Source organism: Lissotriton vulgaris, chromosome 1_2 (assembly GCF_964263255.1).
Source record: "Lissotriton vulgaris chromosome 1_2, aLisVul1.2, whole genome shotgun sequence".
Classification (NCBI taxonomy): Eukaryota; Metazoa; Chordata; class Amphibia; order Caudata; family Salamandridae; genus Lissotriton; species Lissotriton vulgaris.
The window spans coordinates 329,784,607-329,807,670 of NC_141686.1; the positions used below are offsets into that span (position 1 = coordinate 329,784,607).

Genomic DNA, 23,064 nt, shown 5'->3' on the forward strand with positions numbered 1-23,064 from the left:
CAGGTATTACCAGGACCATGGTATATGTGATTACTGCCCTGAGTAGAAGGTATGTGGTGCAGATGATTGGACAGATTGGGTATTGGCTGGAACAACAATGCCACCGTTGTCATTAAATGTTGCCAGGCCGGACTGTGGAGAGCCCATACTCCCAAAGACCTATTGAAGAGTGGAAGAGTTATGAACATGACTCCTGATGAGGATGACCTCGAACAGAAGAAGCTGTACAGATGCTTCCTGGTCTATTCCGGTTGGCGGAAGACCTGGGAGGTGCTCCTTTCACAGACTGGCATGAGGAGCGATGAGGGAGCCACCACCCTTACAAGTGAGATACCTGACCAACAAGGCTTCTACTTAAGGATGGCAACACGATTGTTCAATTCATGGTACAAGAAGACCTGAGGCTTTGTTGAACTGCATATGGATCTGGAAACCAAAGCTAGATCAGACGCCCTCCCAACAGAGGGGCTGAGCTTGGATTGACTCACCTGCGTCACACCATAATTAATGCAATAAAAGTTATAGCTACTTTTCTTTTTAAGAAAGATATTAGCTTTTGAGAATGACCTGACCACTTTCTCCGCATGGACATAATGTATTTTTAATGTGTCTGTTCCATACTTTTATCCGCCTGCCCTTGACCTGCGATAGCTAAACAACCAGCACTGCTTAATACAAACACCTTCCAAGCTGAAGCAGACAAAAGAACAACACAATTTTAATTTTAAACCGACATACAAGTAAAACATTCTTTGTTGACAGCCTCTGGAGGGTCACATGCTTTATGCTGGTTTCTAGTGGTCTCATCCTATGGTTTTAGGCGGTCTCTGCTTGTTTCTGGAATTGTAGGTCATGTCCTAAATTTTTGGGCAGTCACTGCTTGCCATTGGAATTGATGGTCGCATCCTGGGGTTTTGGGCATTCACTGGTTACTTTTCGAATTTATGATCAAGTTCTATAGTTTTTGGCAGTTACTTGTTGTTGTTGGAATGATGACTGAATCATTTAATTTTTGGTGGTCATTGGTTGTTGTTGAAATTGATGACTGAAGCATTTGTTTTTTGGTGGTCACTGGTTGTTGTTGAAATAATGACTGAATCATGTGGTTTTTGGTGGTTATTAATTGTTGTTTTGAAATTGAGACTGAATCATTTGGTTTTGGGTGGTCATTGCTTGTTGTCAATGAAATTGATGACTGAATCATTTGGATTTTGGTGGTCATTGCTTGTTGTCAATGAAATTGATGACTGAATCATTTGGTTTTTGGTGGTCACTGATTGTCGTTGTTGAAACTGATAACTGAATCCTTTGGTTTTTGGTGGGCACTGATTGTCGTTGTTGAAATTGATGACTAAATCGTTTGGTTTTTGCAGGTCCTTCGTTGTTGTTAAAACTGATGATGGAATAATTAGTTTTTTTATGGTTATAGGTTGTTGTTTTTTAAATTTATGACTGAATAATTTGGTTTTGGGTGGTCACTGGTGGTTGTTGTTGAAATTGATGACTGAATCATTTGGGGGTCAAGGCCTGTTTTTGGAATTGAAGGCCACACCATGCGCCTTTTTGCAGTCACTGCTTACCATTGGAGTTGATCGGCCTATTTTTACGTGCTTCTGATTCAAGATACACCTTCAGCTTGGGGCGGGAGGCAATTCTGTCCACATAGGCTGCAAGCAGAGGGAAGTCCTTGAGGCAGTCGGGAGCGAGTACGAGGTGGATCTGCAGGATGTCCAGCAGACAGTAGTCTACATAGGAGATCTGTGTCAGAAAGAAGAGCACATTTAATAGCCACAGTCCAGTGTTATCCTCCGCAAGCCAGAACCCCCCCCCTGCATGGAGCTATACCACTGCACTGAACCTCCCTGCTGATACAATAATGTGCAATATGAGTAGGGCACCACCATGAGGGCACCATCTTTAAAGAGCTGCGGGATGCTTACTTGTGTAGTAAATTCATATCGTGAGCTTTATGAGTTCATGTGTGCTTCATGTAGGCAAGTCTGGGACTACGTAGGAGGAGTCCAGTTATCCTCTTACAGGGAAATCTACTCACCGGGACAGGGAGTACTGCTGAAGTGAGACGAGAATGAGTGACAACTGTTGGCCAGGGCTGGGGGTGCTGCTGAAGATACATATGACTGAGTGACACCTGCTGGCCAGGGCTGGGAGTGCTGCTGAAGATACATAGGACTGAGTGACACCTGTTGGCCAGGGCTGGGAGTGCTGCTAAAGTGACACAGGACTGAGTGATACCTGCTGGCCAAGGCTAGGAGTGCTGCTGAAGAGACACAGGGCTGAGTGACGCCTGCTGACCAGGGCTGGGAGTGCTGTTGAAGTGAGACAGGACTGATTGACGCCTGCTGGCCAGGGCTCGGAGTGCTGCTGAAGATACACAGGACTGATTGACGCCTGCTGGCCAGGGCTCGGAGTGCTGCTGAAGATACACAGGACTGAGAGACGCCTGCTGCCCAGGACTGGGAGTGCTGCTGAAGATACACTGATAGAGTAACACCTGCTGGCCAGGGCTGGGGGTGCTGCTGAAGATACACAGGACTCAGTGACGCCTGCTGCCCAAGGCTGGGAGTGCTGTTGAAGATACACAGACTGACTGACACCTGCGGGCCAGGGCTGAGAGGGCTGCTGAATATGCATAGGACTGACTGACACCTGCTGGCCAGGGCTGGGAGTGCTGCTGAATATGCATAGGACTGAGTGACACCTGCTGGCCAGGGCTGGGAGTGCTGCTAAAGTGACACAGGACTGAGTGATACCTGCTGGCCAAGGCTAGGAGTGCTGCTGAAGAGACACAGGGCTGAGTGACGCCTGCTGACCAGGGCTGGGAGTGCTGCTGCAGATATACAGGACTGAGTGACACCTGCTGGCCAAGGCTGGGAGTGCTGTTGAAGTGAGACAGGACTGATTGACGCCTGCTGGCCAGGGCTGGGAGTGCTGCTGAAGATACACAGGACTGAGAGACGCCTGCTGCCCAGGACTGGGAGTGCTGCTGAAGATACACAGATAGAGTAACACCTGCTGGCCAGGGCTGGGGGTGCTGCTGAAGATACACAGGACTCAGTGACGCCTGCTGCCCAAGGCTGGGAGTGCTGTTGAAGATACACAGACTGACAGACACCTGCGGGCCAGGGCTGAGAGGGCTGCTGAATATGCATAGGACTGAGTGAGACCTGCTGGCCAGGACTAGGAATGCTGCTGATGTGATACAGATCACGGGAGGGTTATGTTAGGAATAATCAGTATAGCGCTGTATTTTGTAACACACATTTGTACATCGATTGGTGAACCATGCCAATCAATAGATTTTGTTTCGGAGGTTTCCTGAGTAGAAGCCCTCACCTTGCTGCCCACGATGAATCCACTTCCTTTGTTGTTCTGGGACAGAAGTTTCTCAAAAGGGGCGAACTGTTTGGGAAGGTTCTCAACATATTTCTCTTTTCCGTTGTCCTGTAGGAGGTAAGAATTGACATAAGACTTGTTAAACCCATGATCCAGGCACAAAGTTCTCGGTATCGCATCCACAACATGCATGTGTACTTCCCCCGTTTGTTTTCTCACAACCTCAACACATTCAAGCTATTTAAACTATCTGATCCTTCGGAACAAAAAACACTTTCAAAATGAGGCAGGCGTGGCGTGGTAGGCTCTTTGCTACGCTGACTTTTCCTGTACTTATTTTTTTAGCTTTCGGCAAATACTTTACTAAGATCAAAATATAACTCCAGATGGAAGAGTCGGCGGCAGCTTGGCTCCAAATGAATGCTCCTAGCGATAGGTCTCAGGGAGTGTTATGAAAGTGAGGCCACTGGAAGATAGCAAGGTGGGCAGCATGTGTGGCCGTGGGCAGAGTGTTCATCAACACAGTGCCTGTTACTGCAAACATAACTTCTTACCAAAGTTAAACCTTTACATGGGCACAGCACTCCGATGCTGAGTTGGCGCTATATAAACCTGCAAGCGCGGGAAGCCGGAGGGCGCCCCACAGACACGTACGAAGTGGGGAGCCGCGCTGAGCTATGCTGGCTGCCACCAGAGCACGTCAGGGAGGAATGCACCCAAGAGTGAAGTCAGCGCCAGGGTCATGCCTGATCAGAGTAAATAAACCAAATTCTGATAGACTTGAAAGGATTCGTAGTTGGCTGAGCGGAAGTAAGTCAATGCTAATGCTAAAAGTGTAACATCAGCTGGTTTTCTGGTGAGAGAGCCTTGCATGAGGGAATAACAAATGCAGCTGTTTTCAAGCACACTCGTGCTTGTGGCACCATCCGCCTTGCGGGAGCGAGCAACAGTCGCATTGTGGATGCTGTCACAAGCACGAGTGTGTGCTTGAAAATGAGCAGAACAACGGCTAAAGGCCCTCCTATGTAGCGCATGAGCGCTGCGTAGGCGAGACCCAAAACCTGCAACTCCAATTCAAAACAACAGGGCACCGGATGCCAAAACAGCACCCTACAACCCGCTGCCTCAGTGTGGGTGTACTTTGTGTGCTAACTCTGATCCACCTTTGCCCTGAGCCTAACACCAGGAGCTTTGCTCTCACAACCTTGTGGCCTGCTCGTGAGCAGCCCCCAACCGGAGGCCCCCTATCTCCCATTGGATAACATTGGGCCTCAGCACTCTGCACCCGACCGCCCTAGTGCTGCTGAGTGTGTTCTGAGAGTGCATCCTCGACCCTGGGGGAACCCTGGTTCTAACCCCAGAATACCAACTCCGACAAATAAGTACTTTCCTGCAAACCGTTAACTTCATTTCCTTTCATAAGTTTGCTTTGACTGCTTTTCCTTGAAAATTCTTGTGTGGAGTTGGTTTGTATGAAACATTGAAAAACTGTATAACTATAAAAACTGAATTACTTACCCTTTGTCTAGGAAATGTTTCAGTGTGAATCTAGGCATATCACACTGATCAGCAAAAGTAACATAAAAAGTAATCCAATAAGTAATGTGTACTCTAATCTACAAACTAACTAAAAAGTAATTTCGGACTGTTGACTTACCTGTAACACAACCAAATGCATTTGAACCTGCATTCAACTGTAAATCACTGCATAAGGTTTTAAAAAGTATTAGTTCACTTACCTCCACCAGGCATGGCTTGGTTCTAGAATTAAAATAACTAAAGAAATTTTTTTGATACAAACAAATTGGTCTGAGTATAGTCTTTGAGTGTGTGACATTATTTCTTGCCTGAGTGTGTACAATAAGTACTTAACATGGCCCTCTGATAAAGCCTTACTGGTCGTCCACACTATCACAAATGGAGAGTAAGGTGCTATTTACTTTTACCTCTGCCTGCCTTTGGGGTTCCACTGGACTCTGTGCACTCTATCCCTCACTTTGGTATAGCATATACAGAGCCAGTTTCTACAGGGATTTATTCTGTTCTCTTTTACAAACAATAAAATAAGCTCCGCGGCTCAGTTGAGAGGCATGTTGTTTTAAAAAACCTGGCCCTAATCACAAAGGTAAACTTAGATGTTTGGCCTAAACTTAGAACAAACGGTTAAGTGTACAACTTTGGGTGATTCACTAAGGACAATTTCATGTACTATCTTTGCGTCCACATGTGGGGCGGAGATCCGCACCGAGTGCGCACATAAAGATACTACTCTTACATGCCCTTTGTGAATTCCCAAACTCCTAAACGTAGACGTTTGGACTAAGTTCAGGCCAAACATTGAAGTTTACCTTTGTGAGACGGGCCAACCATTCGTTAATCAGCCAAATATGTCAAAGTTTTTTCAATTTAAAAATACTTAAGCACAAGGCAGGCTTGTTTTGATGAGAGCATGTACTCTTTTTTTATTTTTTATTTTTGTGGCATATGCATGCAAAAAAATTAATTACAAAAGTTAACCATCACACCAGTGTGCCAAATTCAGGCCAATTGCCTGTACCATTTTTTTATGTAGCACCAGAAAACAGCAGAGAGAAAGTTAAGGGTTCTGATTTTGTTAGAGAATTACTCATTTTATTTCATTTTTGTATTCTGAAACTCATTCAAATAGCAACTTTGTTCCAGTTTTTCTGAGTTCAGAATGGAGGTTGCAATATCTGGTAGTTTTTTTCTGTTGCATAATCATTTAGAAGGTGTTTTGTATCTTGAAGCTTAACGTTTTTTTTGTTTTAAAAATCTTAAATTAAAAGCAGTGGGAATGTGGGTTATAAATGATGTAGTAATCCAGTAAAGAGGAGATTGCAAGATGGATAAAGTGCGGGCCTCTCTTTCTCACACACACAATTTTGGGTATGTGGAAATTATGTTTTAAAAATTACTATAAAATTGTTTTTTATTTCGAATAGAGAAATCTACAAACCTCCGTAGTTGAAAATTTTGAGTTACATTTAATAAGCTAACTTTCTTTAAGGCATCTTTAAAGCATGAACAGTTCTGACAACTTTTTTTATAAGCCGCATTCTGAACCTGCACACTCTCCCTTTAGCACACCATGGTGGTGCTGAGGGCTCAGTCAGAGACACTGAGGGCCCGATTCACAGAACTAACTTAAGATAAAAAATTCTAAACTTACTACCATTTTGGTATTCACAGAAGGCACTCACTCATTTTGGTATTCACAGAAGTTAGGAGTCCTAACATTAGGACTCCTAAATGCCTTCTGTGAATACAAAAAGTCTTAAAGTTAGGATTTTTCTCAGTGTAGGAGTCCTAAAGTTAGGACTCCTAACTTTAGGACTCCTAAATGCCTTCTGTGAATACCAAAATGATAGTAAGTTAGGATTTTGTCTTAAGTTAGTTCTGTGAATCGGGCCCAGAGCCCCCTCTATCTCACACAGAGTGAGTCCTTAACGTAGCCAGCTTTCCACACACCCACTGGACCTCAGTTGCTGCTGTCGCTAATTCCCCCTATTGTCACTACTCCACTCCTGGTAGTACATTTCTCTAGTGCGATTTGTGACAATATCCATTTACATCACTGTAGTACCTTCTCCAACATATCCACATAAAACCTTTCGAGAGCCCAGGGCGCTGCCAATCATCTTCTGTTCGGCTTGCAATGCCATGGCCCCATCATACTGGCACTGAAGTCCCTTTACTGGCACCCATGAAAAGATCGTACTTTGAACCCTGTGTCTCAACGACTAATCTTTGCCTGGTCTCTCATTGGATTATCTTTCTTGATGTGTGTCCTCCGTCTTCCAGAGGTCTAGGGTCTGCCAACAGACACCTTCTAACATCGGATCCAAGAAGATGCAACGGAAGTGGAGGGCGAGCTTCTCGTGTGCAGGGCTCATGCATGTGGAACATACCACCATGCCAACTCATTGTTGAAAATAACTTTCTCAAGTGTAGGTTGCTCTTAAAAACCTCCCTTGTCCACAAGGAAAATAGTTTCATCGTGTCTCCAAATTGTCCATCTGTCACTTGATCCTCCAGTCATAAGATCCAGATACATAATACCAGCTACAACCAGCGCTGCTCAGGCTCTACCAGGGTCTGTGGGCTCTACTACGAAGGCTTTCATTCAATACGTCTCTACACCAGGAGTAGAGTTCTCAGGGCTCGAATAGCCAGAAACCTAAGACCACCTACAACCCCCACTGTTCAGACTCTATCAGGGTCTGAGGGCTCCACTCCAAGGATCTGACTCAATACGTCTCTACACCAGTGTTGGAAAGGCCACAGGAAGGGCTTGCTTCCCCCCCCGCATGACAGGGCCCAAGCCCCGGCTCTCCAGGTGTTACCCACCGAAGCACCCCGCAACCCGTCTCCTACGGGATTCCTGCCCCCGGACATCTCTGAATCATGGGGCCGAACCACTACCGGCCCTCGCCCGGCCCGGCCGCCATCTTGGAAACTGCACCACGAGGCCGCGTGGCCTCAGATCGACCCTAACCCTGGGCCTGGCCAGGCCCCGACATCCCGGCACCACCATCCACCCAGGAGGTGAACGGACCACTTGGCAGACCAATGGGGGAAAGAAGTGTCGATGGTTCTCCCCCGCCAGGTGCCGATCGCCCCCCAGCTCCCCCGGGCGCTGTCTCCACCCCCCTGCTGGGTGTCTGGACTCCCTCATCCCGGACCTCCCGACCTCCAAGTGCGAGGGTCCGGACATCAAAGGGCGCCAGACCTATAACTGGGGCAGCTCCAGAGCAGGAAGGCAGTTGTATCCTGGAGTCGAGAGACACCGTGAAGAACTCATCCTTGACGGACTACTGGCGCTGCCGTAGTCCTGCCTTGCGAACTATCGTCCTGCCTGCTGGCGCTGCCGCAACCCTCTGCATCCTTCATCTTCGTCGGGACCTGCTGGCACAGCCGCGGACTGTTGTAACTACCACCTTCATCGGGACCTGCTGGCGCCGCCGCGGACCGTCGCTACCTACGATCATCTCGGGACCTGCCGGCGCTGCCGCGGCCCGTCCCTCTAGAACGCCGAGCTCGAGGATTGTGAGCTATTCATCATATCATCGCATCTACCAGATTGGTAATAAGACTGTCCCGCTACCCCCTTCCCATCCAAGAGACTAGAATCGAGGGGACCCCTGAGTCCAGACCTCCATGTACCATTCTACCATACTTAAAGATCACTTATAAAGAACGTTAAACCTTATCTTTGTGTGGTGTACGTCTGTGGGGGGGAAGTTACTTGTCTGTACGATCGCTGGAGGGGTTCTCCCTGGAGACCTCTCCCATTGTCCTCGGCCGACCCTCCCGGTCCGTCTAACATTGGTGGCCAGCGGCGCGATCCGAATCAACGCGTAATCGTACAGAGAGTAGCTCACCCCACGACGGAAACACAATGACAACCAAAGAGAGCGGATCCACCGAGAAATTCCAGATGGAGAAATTGGAAGAATACAGCCATCGTGAATTGAAACAATTCTGCATTGAACTAGGCATTGCTACCACCGGTCTGAGTACTAAAGACGATTTCAAGCACGCCATTGAGTCATGGGCAGAAACCGGGGCCGTCAGACCCCGGACCAAAACGTTGCAGCATCAGAGAGGAACCCCACGGCTCCCGAGGAGCGAAGAACGGGTCTCTCGCAGGAAGAGATCCAAGAGAGAGAAAAAAGCAGACTGCATGAGTTAGAAATGGCCCGACTCAAAATGGACAGTGAGCTCAAATTAGCAGAACAGAAACTGAACCTAGAACATTTGCGGCTCCGAGAAGAACGGGAAGAAAAACAGAGGCAGAGAGAGCTTGAAGAAAAGAGATTAGCGTACGAACACGAGCGCAATCTAGCAGAAATAAACCTACGGAAACAGAACAAAGAACTGGGGGTGCCCGAGCAACCGCACACCCCAGGAGCGACAGAAAAGAAAGTACACATCCCCAAGGATGTCGTTCGAGAATATTTCCGAGATGACGACATACAACAGTGGTTCAAGGCCTACGAGATCGCCATGACCTCCCACCGGATTGATCGAAATGACTGGGGAGCCGGTCTATGGGGGAGGTTCGTCAATGAAGGCCGCGATGCCCTGCTACAGCTCCCAGACCATCTGATGACCTCCTATGACCACATGAAGGCGGCCCTCCTCACCCGATATGGGCTCACACCCGAAATGTACCGCCAGAGGTACCGAGACTGTACCCGGATCCCGGGTACAACTTGGGTGGAATATGTAAACTATTTCAGCCGAGCCTTCGAGGGTTGGATCAAGGGAAGCCATGTAACAACCTACGAGCAACTTTTTAATCTCATGGTGTGGGAGCACCTCTCTAACAACTGCTTCGTCGAGCTCAGGCAGCACCTCCTCGACAGTAAATTGACTGACCCACGGCAGCTCGCCGCCGAGGCTGACCGGTGGGAGAGCACTCGAGTAGGCCGGAGTGGGCCACACGAACAGAACCGGAACAACCAAGGTCAGCACCGTCCCCGAGGAGGAGGCCAGGGACGGGGAAGAGACACCGTCCCGGCCGCTCCCGCTGCAAGCACCCCGCCCCCGGCCAACCGGGGCAACCCCCCGGTGAGCCCGGGGTTCCGAGCCAATGTCACATGTCACCGATGCCAGCGAGTCGGCCACTACGCCAATGACCCGAACTGTCCACAGAACCAGACTCCGAGACCCCGCCAGGTAGCTGCCGCCGCCCTGGGGGGAGAACAAATCTCCGAAGAACAGGAGGAATGCGAACAAGAACAACAAGAGTGGGAACCGGCCGCCATGGTTCTAGCGTGCCTAGGGGGAAGGGACATGGCCCCGCGGGCTCTCCTACCCGCCAACACCAGAAAATATAGTCAGTGGGTGAACATTAATGGGCGCAGGGCTGAAGCCCTACGTGACACAGGGGCCAGTGTGACGGCCGTCCGCTGTCACCTGGTGACCCCAGAGCAGATCCTGCCGAACATTCTCTGCCCCGTCCGTTCAGCCGACAATTCGGAGAGTCTATGTCGGATGGCCTGCGTCCCCTTCGAATGGGGGGGAGTATCCGGCATGTTGAAGGTGACGGTCCGAGATGACGCCCCCGTGGACTGTCTCCTGGGAAATGATCTTGAGAGTTCCCCATGGGCCGCCGTAGAAAGAAGAGAACACCTGGGGATGTTGGGCCTCCCGGACTGGGCGTGTGTAACCACCCGGTCCATGGCCGCCCGTACCATCCCCCAACCAGAAGAACCCGAATGGCCAGCACCTCCTCCCCCGATCGCTCCAGTAGAGGACACCGACCCCCCAGAACAAACTCCCGAAGGGCTCGCTCAGCCCCAGGACCTTCCCAGCCTGGCTCAGTGGTGTCAAGAGGGGGGGCCCACCCAGGAACAGTTCCGTCAAGAACAAAAGACCTGTCCCTCCCTCGAGGGACTCCGCCAGCAAGCCCTCGCCCAGAGCGCAGGGGACACCACCGGAGCCCATTGGATCTATTGGGACAACGACCTGTTGTACAGTGAACAGAGAATCGCGGAGTTAGGGGCCAGTCGAGTGCTGGTGGTGCCCCTCCGTTTTAGAGACTTCTTGTTAAATTTGGCCCATGATGTCCCCCTGGCTGGACACCTGGGTCAAGACAAAACCTACAGTCGCCTGGTGACCCACTTTTTCTGGCCCAAGATGAGAAACGGCGTCCTCAACCACTCCCGGTCCTGCCCCACGTGCCAGGCCAGCGGGAAAAGCGGCCGCAAACTTAAAGCACCTCTGCAACCCTTCCCAGTTGTCACCACCCCGTTCGAGAGGGTGGGCATAGACATTGTGGGGCCCCTGGACCCCCGTACAGCACAAGGACATCGGTTCATCCTGGTACTGGTGGACCACGCCACCCGCTACCCCGAGGCTGTTCCCCTGCGAACTGTAACAGCCCCGGTGGTCGGCCGGGCCTTAATGGGGATCTTCTCCCGGGTGGGCTTTCCCCGAGAAGTCGTCAGCGACAGAGGCACAAACTTTATTTCAAAATATATGAAGTCCCTCTGGCAACAGTGCGGGGTCACCTACCGATTCACGACCCCCTATCACCCTCAAGGAAACGGACTCGTCGAGCGGTTCAACCGCACGGTCAAAGGGATGATTGGGGGGTTGGAAGAGCCCCTCCGTCACCAGTGGGATGTGCTACTGCCGTGCCTCCTCTTCGCATATCGAGAAGTCCCCCAGAAGTCCCTCGGCTTCAGCCCGTTCGAACTCTTGTATGGACAACCGGGTGTCAGGGCCCCTCAGCCTAGTCAAAGAAGGTTGGGAGATGGCCCCCCTAAAGACCCCCCCAGATGTCTTCAAGTACCTCCTGACCCTACGCAATCAAACCAGGCGATTCAGAGAAATGGCGAAAGCGAACCTGGAGGCCAGTCAGGAGGACATGAAAAAATGGTACGATCAAAATGCCTCCTCCATCGAATTCGAACCTGGCCAACAAGTGTGGGTGATGTCCCCCACCGAACCATGTGCCTTGCAGGACAAGTGGACGGGCCCCTTCAAAGTGGTCGAGCGCAAGAGCCCCGTCACCTATCTCATTGATATGGAATCTCCACGGAACCCCCTCCCGGTCCTCCACGCCAATAGACTCAAACCCCACTTTGTGCGCTCAGAGCTCAGCCTCCTGATGGCTACAGACAGCGGAGCGGAAGAAGACTCAGAGCCTCTCCCTGATCTCCTAAGGACCGGGGAAAAAGATGGTTCAGTGGACGGGGTCCGACTCTCAGATGCCCTCACCCCCGAACAGCGCCAAGGCTGCCGGGACCTCCTGCAGCAATTCGCGACCCTGTTTTCCCTCACCCCAGGGGTCACCCCCTGGTGCTTGCATGACGTGGACACTGGGGACAGTCCCCCTATCAGGCATCGGGCATACCGCGTACCAGATCGGGGACGGGCCTGCATCCAAGAGGAGGTGTCAAAGATGCTCACGATCGGGGTCATCGAGCCTTCGGACAGCCCCTGGGCCAGCCCGGTCGTGCTGGTCCCCAAAGCTGCTGCCCCCGGCACCACTCCTGAGCTCCGATTCTGCGTCGACTATCGGGGCTTGAACACTGTCACCAGAACCGACGCTCATCCCATCCCCCGAGCAGATGAACTGATCGACCGCATGGGGGCTGCCCGCTACCTCAGCATCTTCGACCTGACGGCGGGCTACTGGCAGATCGGTCTCACACCCCGGGCTCCAGAACGATCCGCCTTTTCCACTCCCGATGGCCACTACCACTTCAAGGTCATGCCGTTCGGCATGAAGAATGCTCCAGCTACTTTTCAGCGACTGGTGAACCAGGTCTTGGCGGGGCTCGAGGAGTTCAGCGCCGCCTACCTGGACGATATCGCTGTGTACAGCCGCCACTGGTCCGACCACCTCCACCACCTCCGAGAGGTCCTGCAGGCCCTCCAACGGGCCGGCCTCACAATCAAGGCCAGCAAGTGCCAAATTGGGCAGGGGTCCGTGACCTATCTCGGACACCAGGTGGGAAGCGGTCTGGTGGCCCCTCTTCAACTCAAGATTGCTGCCATCCAGTCCTGGCAGCCTCCCGTCACACAGACCGAGGTCGGAGCCTTCTTGGGGCTCACCGGCTACTACCGGCGGTTCGTGAAGGATTATGGCAGCATTGTGGGGCCCCTCACAGAACTCACATCCAAGAACCACCCGAAGAAGGTCAACTGGACCCCAGACTGTCAAGCGGCCTTCGAGAAGCTGAAGGCCGCCATGTGCACTGCCCCGGTGCTCCAGGCCCCAGACTACAGTCGGGAATTCATCGTACAAACGGATGCCTCCGACCATGGCATTGGGGCAGTCCTCTCCCAGTTGAACACCGAAGGACTTGACCAACCGGTGGCCTTCATCAGCAGACGTCTCCTGGCCCGAGAACAGTGCTGGAGCACCATCAAGAGGGAGGCCTTCGCAGTGGTGTGGGCCCTCAAAAAGCTCCGGCCCTATCTCTTCGGTACCCACTTCCGGGTGCAGACAGATCATCGGATCTGCAGTGGCTAATGCAGATGCGGGGGGAAAACCCCAAACTATTGCGTTGGTCCATCTCCCTGCAGGGGATGGACTTCACTGTGGAACATCGACCTGGCCAAGACCACGCTAACGCAGACGGTCTGTCCCGCTTTTTCCGCCTCGACGAGGAGAGTCCCCAAGAGGATGGGTGACTCTCCCCGCCTTCAGCTGGGGGGGACGCATGTTGGACAGGCCACAGGAAGGGCTTGCTTCCCCCCCGCATGACAGGGCCCAAGCCCCGGCTCTCCAGGTGTTACCCACCGAAGCACCCCGCAACCCGTCTCCTACGGGATTCCTGCCCCCGGACATCTCTGAATCATGGGGCCGAACCACTACCGGCCCTCGCCCGGCCGCCATCTTGGAAACTGCACCACGAGGCCGCGTGGCCTCAGATCGACCCTAACCCTGGGCCTGGCCAGGCCCCGACATCCCGGCACCACCATCCACCCAGGAGGTGAACGGACCACTTGGCAGACCAATGGGGGAAAGAAGTGTCGATGGTTCTCCCCCGCCAGGTGCTGATCGCCCCCCAGCTCCCCCGGGCGCTGGCTCCACCCCCCTGCTGGGTGTCCGGACTCCCTCATCCCGGACCTCCCGACCTCCAAGTGCGAGGGTCCGGACATCAAAGGGCGCCAGACCTATAACTGGGGCAGCTCCAGAGCAGGAAGGCAGTTGTATCCTGGAGTCGAGAGACACCGTGAAGAACTCATCCTTGACGGACTACTGGCGCTGCCGTAGTCCTGCCTTGCGAACTATCGTCCTGCCTGCTGGCGCTGCCGCAACCCTCTGCATCCTTCATCTCCGTCGGGACCTGCTGGCACGGCCGCGGACCGTTGTAACTACCACCTTCATCGGGACCTGCTGGCGCCGCCGCGGACCGTCGCTACCTACGATCATCTCGGGACCTGCCGGCGCTGCCGCGGCCCGTCCCTCTAGAACGCCGAGCTCGAGGATTGTGAGCTATTCATCATATCATCGCATCTACCAGATTGGTAATAAGACTGTCCCGCTACCCCCTTCCCATCCAAGAGACTAGAATCGAGGGGACCCCTGAGTCCAGACCTCCTTGTACCATTCTACCATACTTAAAGATCACTTATAAAGAACGTTAAACCTTATCTTTGTGTGGTGTACGTCTGTGGGGGGGAAGTTACTTGTCTGTACGATCGCTGGAGGGGTTCTCCCTGGAGACCTCTCCCATTGTCCTCGGCCGACCCTCCCGGTCCGTCTAACAACCAGGAGTACGGTTCTCAAGGTCCTAAGAGCCAGAAACCTAAGACCAACTACAACCCCCACTGCTCAGACTCTATCAGGGTCTGTGGGCTCTACTCCAAGGCTTTGATTCAATACGTCTCTACACCAGAAGTAGAGTTCTCAGGGCTCGAATAGCCAGAAACCTAAGACCAACTGCAAACCCCACAGCTCCAGACTCTACCACGGATGTTGGCTCCACTCCAAGGATCTGACTCATTACGTCTCTACACCAGGAGTAGGGTTCTCAGAGGGAGACTAAACTGTGTCACTGTCAATTGACTTGTGGCTTTTGTTTCCAAGACTGGTAATTGTTCTCCTTCCTGAATGTACTGGCCCATATTTACTTAACCTTTGCATTTACAAAACAGAACAAGAGTCGATTTGCGCCTTCCATGACATTGTAAAGAAAAGCAAAACAATCCAGCGGCTTGTGCAACATTTGGAAACTTACTTCCCACCGATCCAAAGGAACTGATACAGGCCTCCCTCAGCACCTACTTGTGTTCATGAAGATAGACTTATGTCCAGAAAAGGGAGAGTTATCTGATGTTGAGAACAAAAAGAGTGTAACCCAACTCATGCCTCAAGAGGGGAGGTTGTTACCACCACTTATGTTTAAAAAAGGAAGAGTGTGACTCCCTCAGGTTCAAACAAAGGCCCATTTAACAGAACCCAAGTGCAAAGAAGAGAGAGTGCAAAGAAAATCATGCTAATAGAAGGGACGCTGTTAACATAACTTATGTGTAAAGTAGTAAGAGGGAAACTCAATTCAGGCTCAGAGAAATGCATGTGTAACCTAACCCAGTGTGAGAGAAGGGGAAGGGCAACCAGAGGTTGGTAACATATAGTATGTTTAAAGAAGGAAGAATGTAAGCTGACTACTGCTCAGTGAGGGAAGAAAAGCACAACAGATATCTCCACCTCTGGGTCACATAGGCCTGATACTTGGTGGAGGATTGCAGATTGATATCTGGATGCTGTCTACCAACAGGCAATGATAGTTGTTCAAAAGTTTGAGTCTCAGAGACTCTGACAATGCTCTCAGGGGGGCTTCCACTCATGGGACAACCACTTCAGGGTCCCCACAGGGCTGGCGTCCTGGAGTTGATGGTTTAGGCAATTCCACAGACTCTGATCATCTGACCAAACTATTGTACAGAGAGAAGAGCGTGCAACCCTGAGACTGTTCAAAGAGGGGAGCATAGTTCAACCCTTATTCAGAGAGGAGAGTGTAACCCAACTCATGTTCAGAGAGGGGAGTATAACCCAACTCATGTGCAGACAGGAGAGTGCGCCCCAACTCATGTTCAGATTGGGGAGTGTAACCCAACTCATGTTTAGAGAGGAGAGTGTAACCCAACTCATGTGCAGAGAGGAGAGCGTAACCCAACTCATGAGCAGAGAGGGGAGTCTAACCCAATGCATGGTCAGAGAGTAGAGTCTAACCTAATGCATGGTCAGAGAGGAGAGTGTAACCCAACTCATGGTCAGATTGGGGAGTGTAACCCAACTCATGTGCAGAGAGGAGAGTGTAACCCAACTCATGTGCAGAGAGGAGAGTGTAACCCAACTCATGTGCAGAGAGGAGAGTCTAACCCAATGCATGGTCAGAGAGGAGAGTGTAACCCAATGCATGGTCAGAGAGGAGAGTGTGCCCCAACTCATGTTCAGAGAGGAGAGTGTAACCCAATGCATGGTCAGAGAGGAGAGTGTGCCCCAACTCATGTTCAGAGAGGAGAGTGTAACCCAATGCATGGTCAGAGAGGAGAGTGAACCCCAACTCATGTTCAGAGAGGAGAGTGTAACCCAATGCATGTTCAGAGAGGAGAGTGTAACCCAACTCATGTTCAGAGAGGAGAGTGAACCCCAACTCATGTTCAGAGAGGAGAGTGTAACCCAATGCATGTTCAGAGAGGAGAGTGAACCCCAATTCATGTTCAGAGAGGAGAGTGTAACCCAACTCATGTTCAGAGAGGAGAGTGTAACCCAATGCATGGTCAGAGAGGAGAGTGTGCCCCAACTCATGTTCAGAGAGGAGAGTGTAACCCAATGCATGGTCAGAGAGGAGAGTGCGCCCCAACTCATGTTCAGAGAGGAGAGTGTAACCCAACTCATGTTCAGAGAGGAGAGTGAACCCCAACTCATGTGCATAGAGGAGAGTGTAACCCAACTCATGTTCAGAGAGGAGAGTGTAACCCAATGCATGTTCAGAGAGGAGAGTGTTCCCCAACTCATGTATTGAGAGAAGAGTGTAACCCAATGCATGTTCAGAGAGGAGAGTGAGACCCAACTCATGTTCAGAGAGGAGAGTGTAACCCAACTCATGAGCAGAGAGGGGAGTGTAACCCAATGCATGTTCAGAGAGGAGAGGGTACCCCAACTCATGTACAGAGAGGAGAGGTTAACCCAATGCATGGTCAGAGAGAAGAGTGTAACCCAACTCATGTTCAGAGAGGAGAGTGTAGCCCAACTCATGTTCAGAAAGGAGAGTGTAACCCAACTCATGTTCAGAGAGGAGAGTGAACCCCAACTCATGTACAGAGAGGAGAGGTTAACCCAACTCATGTTCAGAGAGGAGAGTGAACCCCAACTCATGTGCATAGAGGAGAGTGTAACCCAACTCATGTTCAGAGAGGAGAGTGTAACCCAACTCATGTTCAGAGAGGAGAGTGTAACCCAACTCATGTTCAGAGAGGAGAGTGTAACCCAACTCATGTTCAGAGAGGAGAGTGTAACCCAATGCATGTTCAGAGAGGAGCGTGTAGCCCAACTCATGCTCAGAAAGGAGTGTAACCCAACTCATGTTCAGAGAGGAGAGTGTAACCCAATGCATGTTCAGAGAGGAGAGTGTAGCCCAACTCATGTCCAGAAAGGAGAATGTAACCCAACTCATGAACAGAGAGGGGAATGTAACCCAACTCATGTTCAGAGAGGAGAGTGTAACCCAATGCATGTTCAGAGAGGAGAGTGAACCCCAACTCATGTTCAAAGAGGAGAGTGTAACCCAACTCATGTTCAGAGAGGAGAGTGTAGCCCAACTCATGTTCAGAAAGGAGAATGTAACCCAACTCATGAACAGAGAGGGGAATGTAACCCAACTCATGTTCAGAGAGGAGAGTGTAACCCAATGCATGTTCAGAGAGGAGAGTGAACCCCAACTCATGTTCAAAGAGGAGAGTGTAACCCAACTCATGTTCAGAGAGGAGAGTGTAACCCAATGCATGTTCAGAGAGGAGAGTGAACCCCAACTCATGTTCAGAGAGGAGAGTGTAACCCAATGCATGTTCAGAGAGGAGAGTGAACCCCAACTCATGTTCAAAGAGGAGAGTGTAACCCAACTCATGTTCAGAGAGGAGAGTGTAACCAAATGCACGTTCAGAGAGGAGAGTGAACCCCAACTCATGTTCAGAGAGGAGAGTGTAGCCCAACTCATGTTCAGAAAGGAGAGTGTAACCCAACTCATGAGCAGAGAGGGGAGTGTAACCCAATGCATGTTCAGAGAGGAGAGGGTACCCCAACTCATGTACAGAGAGGAGAGGTTAACCCAATGCATGGTCAGAGAGAAGAGTGTAACCCAACTCATGTTCAGAGAGGAGTGTGTAGCCCAACTCATGAGCAGAGAGGGGAGTGTAACCCAATGCATGTTCAGAGAGGAGAGGGTACCCCAACTCATGTACAGAGAGGAGAGGTTAACCCAATGCATGGTCAGAGAGAAGAGTGTAACCCACCTCATGTACAGAGAGGAGAGTGAACTCCAACTCATGTTCAGAGAGGAGAGTGTAACCCAATGCATGTTCAGAGAGGAGAGTGAACCCCAACACATGTTCAGAGAGCAGAGTATAGCCCAACTCATGTTCAGAAAGGAGAGTGAACCCCAACTCATGTTCAGAGAGGAGAGTGTGCCCCAACTCATGTTCATAGAGGAGAGTGTAACCCAATGCATGGTCAGAGAGGAGAGTGTGCCCCAACTCATGTTCAAAGAGGAGAGTGTAACCCAATGCATGGTCAGAGAGGAGAGTGCGCCCCAACTCATGTTCAGAGAGGAGAGTGAACCCCAACTCATGTGCATAGAGGAGAGTGTAACCCAACTCATGTTCAGAGAGAAGAGTGTGCCCCAACTCATGTTCAGAGAGGAGAGTGTAACCCAACTCATGTGCAGAGAGGAGAGTGCGCCTTGACTCCATTTCAGAGAGGAGAGTGTAACCCAATGCATGTTCAGAGAGGTGAGTGTGCCCCAGCTCATGTTCAGAGAAGAGAGTGTAACCCAATTCATGTTCAGAGAGGAGAGTGAACCCCAACTCATGTTCAGAGAGGAGAGTGTAGCCCAACTCATGTTCAGAAAGAAGAGTGTAACCCAACTCATGAGCAGAGAGGGGAGTGTAACCCAATGCATGTTCAGAGAGGAGAGGGTACCCCAACTCATGTACAGAGAGGAGAGGTTAACCCAATGCATGGTCAAAGAGAAGAGTGTAACCCAACTCATGTTCAGAGAGGAGTGTGTAGCCCAACTCATGAGCAGAGAGGGGAGTGTAACCCAACTCATGTGCAGAGAGGGGAGTGTAACCCAATGCATGTTCAGAGAGGAGAGGGTACCCCAACTCATGTTCAGAGAGGAGAGTGTAGCCCAACTCATGTTCAGAGAGGAGAGTGTAGCCCAACTAATGTTCAGAAAGGAGAGTGTAACCCAACTCATGTGCAGAGAGGGGAGTGTAACCCAATGCATGTTCAGAGAGGAGAGGGTACCCCACCTCGTGTACAGAGAGGAGAGGTTAACCCAATGCATGGTCAGAGAGGAGAGTGTAACCCAACTCATGTGCAGAGAGGGGAGTGTAACCCAACAAATATTCAGAGAGGAGAGTGTAACCCACACCTTATTCAGAGAGGCAAGTATAACCAAACTGCCGTTCTTAGAGGGGACTGTAACCCAACACATGTTTGGAGAGGAGAGTGTGCCCCAGCTCATGTTCAGAAAGTGGAAGGTGTAACCCAACTGATGTGCAGAAAGAGGAGAGTGTGCTCCAACTCATGTGCAGAAAGTGGAGAGTGTAACCCAACACATGTGCAGGGAGCCAAGTGTAAACCAGGTCATGTTCAGAGAGAGACGAGTGCCACCCAACTCATGTTCTGAGAGAGGAGATTGTGACCCAACTCATGTTCAGAGAGAGACGAGTGCCACCCAACTCATGTTCAGGGAGATGAGAGTGCCACCCAACTCATGTTCAGAGAGAGTAGCATGCCACCCAACTCATGTTCAGAGAGAGGTCCTGTGTCCGTCCTGAAACACCAGGTGCTGCTTATATCTGATGGGGGTTTGAGGAATGGATCGTCTTTGAAAGGGGTAAGGTTTACCTGCAGAGAAAGTGTGCCCAGTGGTGAGGTTGTGAACACATATTGTACACATGTGGAGAATGTGTACTTTACTTGTGCTGTGGGTGTGATCATTAGTTGAACATATCTAGGGGAGGTGCATCTCAGTTGTGGTGTGAATATGAGCAGGGGACACATATCTCAGTCCCAGTGAACACACAAGCACATGGACATTGATGCTTGTGGTTCGGGAGTAGGGACCCTATAACCTAGCTGTGCTGTTGTTACTCATCATACAATAACATGTGCATGCCAGGAAGGTTTTCAAACCTGATTATCTTCCCAATAGTCACCAAACACCCCTGGCATTGCTGTGATAGCATCTCCAGAGCACATCACCATCATGCATGTGCCTCATCTACCCTTTAACACAACTACATACATAGTCCAAGTAGATCATACGCAGGTAGCTGGTCCGCAGGTCGTCCAGGCCATCACTGGTCATGTCAATAAGCGCCGCCTCCTTGTCGTTTCTTCCACAGAGCCCTGCAAAGACCAGTGGGGCATTAGTGATACATCACACGTGTAAGCACATGAGCAAACCATTAACCAACAGGCTCTGTCATGATCCTACAGAGGATGAGCGCATCTCTCACTGTCCAGACCTTGAGAGTCCATAGATTTGGTGAAAGGACAGCAGCCCATGCAGGAGAAGGGGTGGACTCTGAGGGAACAGTGCAGTATAGTGCAGTGAAGCCTGAGATTCAGAGACTGACCCTGAGAAACATGGAGCTCTGTGACTGGAGCTCGCACTGAGAGCTCCCAGAGAGACACCCTGAGAAACAGGGAGCTCTGTGACTGGAGCTCGCACTGAGAGCTCCCAGAGAGACACCCTGAGAAACAGGGAGCTCTGTGACTGGAGTGTGCACTGAGAGCTCCCAGAGAGACACCCTGAGAAACAGGGAGCTCTGTGACTGGAGCTCGCACTGAGAGCTCCCAGAGAATCACCCTGAGAAACAGGGAGCTCTGTGACTGGAGCTCGCACTGAGAGCTCCCAGAGAGACACCCTGAGAAACAGGGACCTCTGTGACTGGAGTGTGCACTGAGAGCTCCTAGAGAGACACCCTGAGAAACAGGGAGCTCTGTGACTGGAGCTCGCACTGAGAGCTCCCAGAGAGACACCCTGAGAAACAGGGAGCTCTGTGACTGGAGCTCCCACTGAGAGCTCCCAGAGAGACACCCTGAGAAACAGGGAGCTCTGTGACTGGAGCTCTCACTGAGAGCTCCTAGAGAGACACCCTGAGAAACAGGGAGCTCTGTGACTGGAGCTCGCAATGAGAGCTCCCAGAGAGACACCCTGAGAAACAGGGAGCTCTGTGACTGGAGCTCGCACTGAGAGCTCCCAGAGAGACACCCTGAGAAACAGGGAGCTCTGTGACTGGAGCTCGCACTGAGAGCTCCCAGAGAGACACCCTGAGAAACAGGGAGCTCTGTGACTGGAGCTCGCACTGAGAGCTCCCATAGAGACACCCTGAGAAACAGGGAGCTCTGTGACTGGAGCTCGCACTGAGAGCTCCCAGGGAGACACCCTGAGAAACAGGGAGCTCTGTGACTGGAGCTCGCACTGAGAGCTCCCAGGGAGACACCCTGAGAAACAGGGAGCTCTGTGACTGGAGCTCGCACTGAGAGCTCCCAGAGAGACACCCTGAGAAACAGGGAGCTCTGTGACTGGAGCTCCCACTGAGAGCTCCCAGAGAGACACCCTGAGAAATAGGAAGCTCTGAGAGTGGAGAGACGCCCCGAGAGCTCCCAGGGAGACACCCTGAGAAACAGGGAGCTCTGTGACTGGAGCTCGCACTGAGAGCTCCCAGGGAGACACCCTGAGAAACAGGGAGCTCTGTGACTGGAGCTCGCACTGAGAGCTCCCAGAGAGACACCCTGAGAAACAGGGAGCTCTGTGACTGGAGCTCGCACTGAGAGCTCCCAGAGAGACACCCTGAGAAATAGGAAGCTCTGAGAGTGGAGAGACGCCCCGAGAGCTTGCAGAGAGAGATCTTGAGAAACAGGGAGCTCTGAGACTGGAGTGACACCCTGAGTGCTCACAGAGAGAGATCCCAAGACTAGAGTGCTACTCTGAGAGCTTCCAGATTGAGAGCCTAAGATATATGGAGCTATGAAACTAACATTTCGCAGAGGGGGTCCTCAGAAATAGGGAGCCCTGACACTACAGTTCCACCCTGAGAGCTCCCAGTGAGAGACCCTGAGAAATACAGAGCTCTGATACTGGAGTGAAACCAGGAGAGCTTCCATACACCGGCCCTGAGAAATAGGGAGCTCTGAGACTGGAGTAACACCGGGAGAGCTCCCACACACCGGTCCTGAGAAATAGGGAGCTCTGAGACTAGAGTGCTCCCCTGAGAACACCCAGAGGGAAATCCTGAACAATAATGGAGCTTAGAGGCTGGAGTACCACCCTGAGAGCTCAGAAAGAGAGACCCTGAGAAATAGGCAGCTCTGACACCAGAGTTCCATCCTAGAAGCTCCCAGACAGAGACCCTAACATATGAGGAGCTCTGAAGCTAGAATGCCACACTAAGAGGTCCCAGGATAAACCCCTGTGAAATAGGGAGTCAGAGACTAGAATGCCACCTACCCTGAGAGCTCCCAGTTGTCAACATAGCACAGAGAACTGTGAAGCAAGGGTTGCACCCAGATGCTCCCCGATAGAGAGAGAGAGGGACGAGGTTTGCACAAACACAGCACACAAAAAGAGAGACGGCACAAGAAACCATCAGGGAAGAGTTACATCTTGACAACACCCAGGCAGAGAGACAGCACAAGCAACCATGGGGGAAGGTGGCACCCTGAGAGTGCCCAGGTATGAGTAAAGTATAGTATAGCGAAGACTGAGAATTGGAGAAAGTCCTGATAAATAAGAACATTTGAGGCCCATCATCTCGCAACAACCACACAGTATTTCCCATCATTCATCTGCACAGGAAGTGGCACAAGTTTACCGCTAAAACCAAATTTTCAAAAAAGATGCCAAGCAAAAGGGACTTCATTTCCCATCATCCATCTGCTCAGGAAGTGACATAACTACACTTCCCACCATCCATTTGCACAAT

General features: G+C 51.2%; 1 protein-coding gene across 1 annotated transcript in view; it reads right to left on the minus strand.

Moving 5' to 3' along the window:
* Nucleotides 1-698: 698 nt before the first annotated feature.
* LOC147736659 (glutathione S-transferase P 1-like) overlaps nt 699-23,064 on the minus strand; it is a 62,902-nt gene continuing 40,536 nt past the window's right edge. Inside the window, exons 5-7 of the mRNA XM_086953800.1 lie at nt 20,379-20,482; nt 3,355-3,462; nt 699-1,758 (exon numbers count right to left, since the gene is read on the minus strand). Of these exons, the coding sequence (XP_086809926.1) occupies nt 1,570-1,758; nt 3,355-3,462; nt 20,379-20,482 (401 nt within the window). The 3' untranslated portion in view covers nt 699-1,569. The remainder of the gene's footprint in view (nt 1,759-3,354; nt 3,463-20,378; nt 20,483-23,064) is intronic.